General features: G+C 32.3%; 1 protein-coding gene across 1 annotated transcript; it reads right to left on the reverse strand.

Moving 5' to 3' along the window:
• Positions 1-5,137: 5,137 nt before the first annotated feature.
• LOC128869732 (uncharacterized) lies at positions 5,138-5,713 on the reverse strand. Its single transcript, XM_054112336.1, has one exon. The coding sequence runs from the start codon at positions 5,711-5,713 to the stop codon at positions 5,138-5,140; it is 576 nt and encodes a 191-aa protein (XP_053968311.1).
• Positions 5,714-7,050: the final 1,337 nt, after the last annotated feature.

Raw genomic sequence — 7,050 nt, forward strand, 5'->3', positions numbered from 1 at the left:
AAATTATAAATATTTTCAGTTGGATATGAAGAAGTATCAAAAAATTTAGGAATATCATCGCGAATATCATTATAAAAGTCTTCTGTTTGAATATCATATATGAAAGAATCAGTATCCATATAATTTAAATCAATATTATGTTGATATTTCTCTTTCATATAATCATAGTGGAAATCATACATCTTAAATTTTGAAAGTTCTAAAACGGTAAACCCTATATGTATTGGTTTATTGTATAGAGTTGATAGTTTTTTCAATTGAATCGCTATTAAATTATCGGAAAATTTGCTGAGACTATGGAAATTTGGTTTCGCTATTAAAGCTCTAGCACCTATTTTTTTCCTTCCTTTACCCCCAATACTAATATTCTCCCAATTTTGTACTAATTTGACATTTACTCTTTTATCAACATTTTCCATTGTCTTCCCATACACTGCATTATTTAATAATTTAAAAAAATTCTCTTCAAACTTATTTGTCGCTAGTGTTCTATGATAATTATTTAAATCAATATCTTTTTTTAACCAATCTGATTGGTTAAATTTAAGTATTCGATGTATTTTTCTTAGTACAAGGCCATTCCTTAGGCACTGTTGTAGATTTTTATAATGAATTATATATTTTGTTTTATTTCCTAAGTCCCCAATCAACTTTGAATTTTTCATTGGTCCAATTTTTTTATTTTCAAAACAAAATGGCAAGTCATTATGAAGATTGTGAATAGAAATAGGGTAATCTAAATCTACCTCTAATATGTAGCCAACTAGAGAATCTTCTTGTATATTAAAAACGTTAAACCCATCTACGTTTTCAACCCATTCAAAATTATTATGGGGAAGATATTGAGACATGGCTAGTCCATATAAGTTATTAACGTCTAAATAAATTAAATAATTTGAAGGGGTGAGAGCATCATAGTCACTTAAATATTTATTGTTTGCAACTGAACGCCGTTTGCAACATTGAACAATACCTCCTCTAATCCCTCTCAAAATAAAATTATGTTTGTTTTCATCAGTAAATAATTCTAGTTCAATTCTAGTTAGTTTTAGCATTGCATCCCAAGATAATCCAGGAGATGTATTATATTGACATGGATCTAACTGATAAATTCTTTTACACAATTTTCTAAAATTTTCAAAAACGTCAGTTAGGAGTAGCACGACTACTTTCAGATATAATAGCAAATAATCTAATAGATTAGAACAATTGAATGTTTTCCAAACATTTTGAGCGTGGGTGTAATCATTGATACTAATATACATGGTTCATTCGATAATTTATTGAAGAAATATGATTGTAGAGGTAATTGTGTTTCCATGAGACGTTCTTCTGAAACTAAGTAGTCGCATGGGAAAATACCTTTTCGTTTCATTAAATTAAAGTGTAGTTCGTTTTGGAAAAATGATTTCGTTATTTCTAAATCATTATTATTTAAATTCTTAGCTAAACTGTCTAAACTAGAAGGCATAAACCGAAATGAATCTTAAAAACGAAGTTCAATAGTATCTTTATCATTAACATATCGCACCCTAAATACAAAAGGGTCACAACTCAAAATTTTCCACACTCGAGCTTGACTTGTTTACAGTAGCACAGAAAACAAACTATGTGACATATCACGCTGAAATTTGCCATGTAAGCTTATAACAGTCCTACCAAAAAACAAAAAATTTATTTTTGCCATATGTCATCCGCGGACCGTTTTATTGATAACGTCTCGTTCATATTTGAGCAGAAGTACATTTTGAGTTGTGACCCTTTTGTATTTAGGGTGCAATATATTCTCTTTGATATTGAAATGTATAACTCCTTATTAAGAGGAATGATATTTATATCTCCCTTAACAGATGACAACTCTTTCACGAATAAATGACAATCATATTTAGATAGATTATGAAATAGTATTGGAATAAAATGAGGAAGTTGGTATTGGAGGTTGCAATCGTTATGGGCCGGGCCTCTATATTCACCAGTTAAATGGCAATGGTCTGCTACTCTTTCATTTAAAGATAATTCATTACCACAAATATAACAAACTATATCCTCTTTTTGTCGTTTACTTTGTTCGAGATTTAAAGGATGCATTGCAATGGGTTTACTTAAATATAGGTTGTAAATATCTAGAACATCGTTCACAATACTTTGGAAAAAAAATTTTGGAGCATCACTACCGCTATATATTTTAAAACGATTCAGTTGGTTATTATATGTGCACTTAATAAAATAAGAATAGGCATAAGCAATATGTTCTTGAACACATTGGGTCCTACTAGAATTTTGGATATCTATTGGCTTAAGAATACACTCAAAATCTGCATATATAGTAAATGCAACATCTAATTGCTTTTTTAAATTTTCAAATTTTAATACACTCTTTTCAGGTGCAGGCATACGTGTTACAATTTTTTTACAATGCATTTTATGGGTGGTTAATTTTTCTTCCTTATCAAAATGTATTAAACATGCATCGTTAACAATATTAATACACGCTCTTTTATCTATTACTTTTTTTGGGAGTGCTATATATGATGATATTTATTTATGTTTACTTCTAGGTGAACAATTTCACTTAGGCTCCAACCACTATCTCGCTCTTGGAATGTACTCATTTTCTCTTTCAAAGTACTAAACTTTTCTTGAACTATATCACCAATATTTAATTTCTCTATGAACGCTTCAGTCATTAATGTTTGGTGAGATTTTATAGCAAATTCATTAACGTTTTCTTTTATTTGAATATATTTACAAAATAATTCAAAGTTAAATTTTATGTTTATATGTTTTTCTAGAAATTTTAGTAAGAGCGTAGATAATTCATTTAAAATTTTTAAAAAAAAAATTTCAACAATTAAATCATTTGGGTTTTCGTTTTCAAAAACGTATGTTTCAATTCGGTTACTAAATATGGAATTAATACATTTTACCTTATCATTTATAGTATACATACAATTTTTTTTATGTATGTTTGTCCTCGCATGTGCTCTCCATTCGTTTTCTTTCACTTGAATTTTACACTGCTCACAATAAATTATTTTTTTAGAAACTTGGTGTTTCAATTTAGTATGATGGTCCAAACTCCTTTTACGAGTATATGTCTTTTCACAAAAACTACACGGATACATTTTTTTTCTATAATTTTATGATTACTCTTCAGTGTGAAATTCGAATAATGGAGAGGTATATTTTTCACCCGGTTTAATATTTTCTATATAAAAGGTGCTGCTATTTATTGCTTCAATTGTTGAGTCTTTTATCGTGTTGAAGGATTTCGGAAGAAAAAGTATTTACATTATCCTCTAATTCTAACATTATCTTCTCACCAAACTTCGTGTTTACCCTCGATGCTTTTAATATCCTCAATTTTTTTTGTAATGGTATTTCATGGGCCTTCAATGGTTGCTTTTTCACTTTTAGCTGGGGAACCGATTTTAAATCCTTTTGTGCTTGATTCATAATGTTGAGGATGACTGTAATAGGGGGATATTAAATATCATCAATGGATAGGTCGAAATATTGTTTTCCATTTGTTGAAAATACTTACCGAAATATATTTGAAATAAGAACAAATGCTGTTTAAGCAGTGGTTAAATTTTTACTATAAGTTTTCTCCGAAAAGGAGGTTAATTTATATAAATTTAAAGAAGTAGTCTTTCTCTTTCTAACGCGTTAATAAATTTCTTATCATCTACTCATATTTAATATATAGTACTCGTATATATATTTACATATGTATGTATTTTTGTGGTTTGTTGTCTTGTGTGTATTTTGCGGTTTCTTATCTTCGTGAAATAAATGTGTGGTGGGAAGTATCTGAAAAATTTAGTATTAGAGAGGGATTAAAGCAAGGAAGTAAAAATGCTTTACTCGAAAAATTTAGATAACTTTTTACAAAAATATGGAGAATTAATTGATCCTGACCACAAAATATTTTTTTATTCTATGATTGATGAATTGCGAGCATGTTTAACAAAGCCATTCACCCCATGGATTGCATAAGAAAGATTGTTGCTTTGCACAAAGTTCCGAAAAGAAAACAGCAGAAGCAGATATATGTAATTGTATTGCGCTTTATTCCCGATATCAAACATTTAAAAAAATATATAATTTGTATGCTATTATTTTTAAAGAACCTAGATGGTCGTACACAGTGTGAAAAAAAAAAAACAATAAAAAAAAATGTTCTACATAAAACCACAATTTAGCGATAACGCGTTATACATACTTATGTAATAAGTGATATATAAATAAGAGCGTCATTTTGTTTTAATTATTCAGAATAAATTTTTTATGGAAAGCGCACTAATGTAATGGATTTGAACAACTTTGATTGCGAAACTCAAATGCTTAATAGTTTACCTGATTTTGAGGTGAATCAGGATGAATTCGAAAAGATGTTACAACATTTTAATGAAGAGGAATTCACTAAGCAGCTTTCAAAACTGGATGATGAGTCCACCCAAACCTTAAAAAAGAAGCGAAGAAAACAAGATTTTACTCGAAAAGGACCCTCAAATAAAATACTAGGTGAAGCTTCTTCCCAAACAGCTACAACAAAAATTGAAAATAATTGTATTGATATTTGTCAACCGACATATACATCTCCATCTCTTCCTAAAACTGATGTAATAGACACAAACGGTTTATTAAAAATTGGAAAAGTTTGTTTAAATGGAGAGGGGAAAAGAGTTCCCTCATTTGAAGTTAATTTAAAAAATGAAGGGGATGTATATAAATTAAAATATTTATTACATCAATGGCTCGATGAAGAAGTGAAAGCAGATGATGTTGATTTGGGATGCGCTCGAACTTCACCACAAATGGATAATATTAGCTGTGACATTGAATGGATACGTGAAGATAAACTTCTTCAAGAACTTTTAGGAATTATATATAAGTATAAATATGTCGGTGGTTTTGGTCGTATTAAGCACTTGAAAAAGAGTTGATTTGCATTTGTTAAATTTAATGATAACAAGTGGAATGTTTATAAATGTACAAATATTATAAATTTGAAGTAATAATAAAATACAAACAGAAAATTAAAATTTTGTCTATTTATTTCATATTTGAGAATATATGTATATAATGTACAGTTTGAAGTAAGTTTTTCAAAAGGAAAATTTATAAATTCTACTTAAACATTAATATTCAACAGTTCATCAAAGTAAGCCCCATCCATTAACTCTTCCTCTCTTATACCAAATATTTTCATCAACTCGTTAGCTATTCGCTGGCCCTCTTCTACTGTCTGATCTGGCCGCAGACAAACTTCAAATTCTATAAAGTTGCCTAAATTTATCACTTTATCCATATGTATACGAGTTTGTCCATAAAGAAATAAGTATCTCTTTTTCTCTAAAATTCCTTTAATTCCATTACTTTTTTTCAAAATCTCCTGAAGCAATACAGGATCTTCTACATCAATTATATTGAATGTTGAGAGCTTTGGTCCAGTCTTATTAGAACGAACATAATAAATCAACTGTGAGACGTCTGGTGGCTGTAAGTAGCGTAGTTTAAGCCTTCTCCCATCAATCTCCTCTAGAAGATTAAAGAACACATCCTTCTGCTCCAGTAACTCGCCGCTAGATTTTGTAAGTTCACACGCCACTTGCATTCGACGTTCAAATTCTTGTTCACTTCCAATCCTTGCCTTTATTTCCACATTTTTTTCATCAATTGGAAGACTTATATGTGTACGGTTGGTCATTTTTCTAATCAATTTAAAAAAACAAAAAAATGCACACTGTGGGGGGCTATTATTAAAAGCTACTGCTTGTGAACGATAAACTAAGTGAGTGTTAGGTTTTTATACAATACATTTTCATATTAAGTTATCAAAAAATAGTTGAGTAGTTTAAAACCACAACCACATAATATTTGTGGCCGTTGAGCCATCAGTGAGTTAAGGGGAATAACATGCTTTTTTTGGAGCGTGCCGTAATTGACTCTCTGATGGAAGCCTGAGCTATCACCTCCACGCGGTAACGGCTGGAAACTTCTGTGTATTTGTTGGTGGACGTAGTTTGTTATTTTGTTAACAAATGCTTTAATCGATAAATACGCAGAAGGCTAAGATAGACAGACTCCTAATCCAAGGCGGAACAGCATATGCCGAGGGATGCGTGGCTAAGAGGATGCTTAGTCGTGAATATGCGAACTCCGGATACCTGGTGACCTCCGGTTTTAATTAAATGCCTTCCCGCGGTACAAGGGCTCTGCCGTGGGTGACCTCCCTTCCCTAACACTCGTGGGAATCACATGAACACAAAACAAGAAAAAACAAAAACCAAACACGACGAATCTGCTGCTGGGCAATCGTTGTCGGTCAACTCGACCGAATCAGCCATCGGGCTGAATAACCCTCTTTCGGCTGCGCGCAGCGTTGTTGGACATGCGCCTAGTCAACCTTCAACAGCATCTACTTTGGCAGGTTCTGCTGATAAGAAAATCCCCGCATCAACATCCACACAGTCTAATGAAGACCGACCTTTCCTGGCTCCTAGGCCAACGTCGGAACATTTAGAATCCGGTCATGAGTCAATGGACTCCTCTGATACCGACACCCTGTGTGGAGACAACAATAGTGTTGTCTCAGAAAAATCTGGATGCACGGTCATTGGTTCAGACCTTGGTAAACTGAACCTAACATCTGGCTTCGTCAAAATGAAGTCAGCTGAGAAAAGGCGTTTCAAGCTAGCGATGGCAAGTGGTCACTCTAGAGAGAAAGCTCTGGAAATAGCAAGAAATGCCTCCACGGCGAAAAGAGTGCGCTCGGAAGAGTCAGCCAAAGAAACGCCAGGTGGCAAAAAACCCAAAACGTCTTCGCACGTGGGAAGGCCAACTTTTAGCCAAGTGGCTAGCATTGTTCGGCTGGGTATTGTCCCTTCTGATCTAGCTAAGTCACCTTTTAACAAAGAACAATTGGTTCTTATTCAAGAAACGGTTATTGACGTAATGATCGAGGTCGACGACAATAACAAGCCAGTATTTGAGGGTGCAATACACAGGAACGGTTGGTTGCTGTTTCTTTGCTCCAATAATGAC

Source organism: Anastrepha ludens, chromosome X, assembly GCF_028408465.1.
Source record: "Anastrepha ludens isolate Willacy chromosome X, idAnaLude1.1, whole genome shotgun sequence".
NCBI lineage: Eukaryota > Metazoa > Arthropoda > Insecta > Diptera > Tephritidae > Anastrepha > Anastrepha ludens.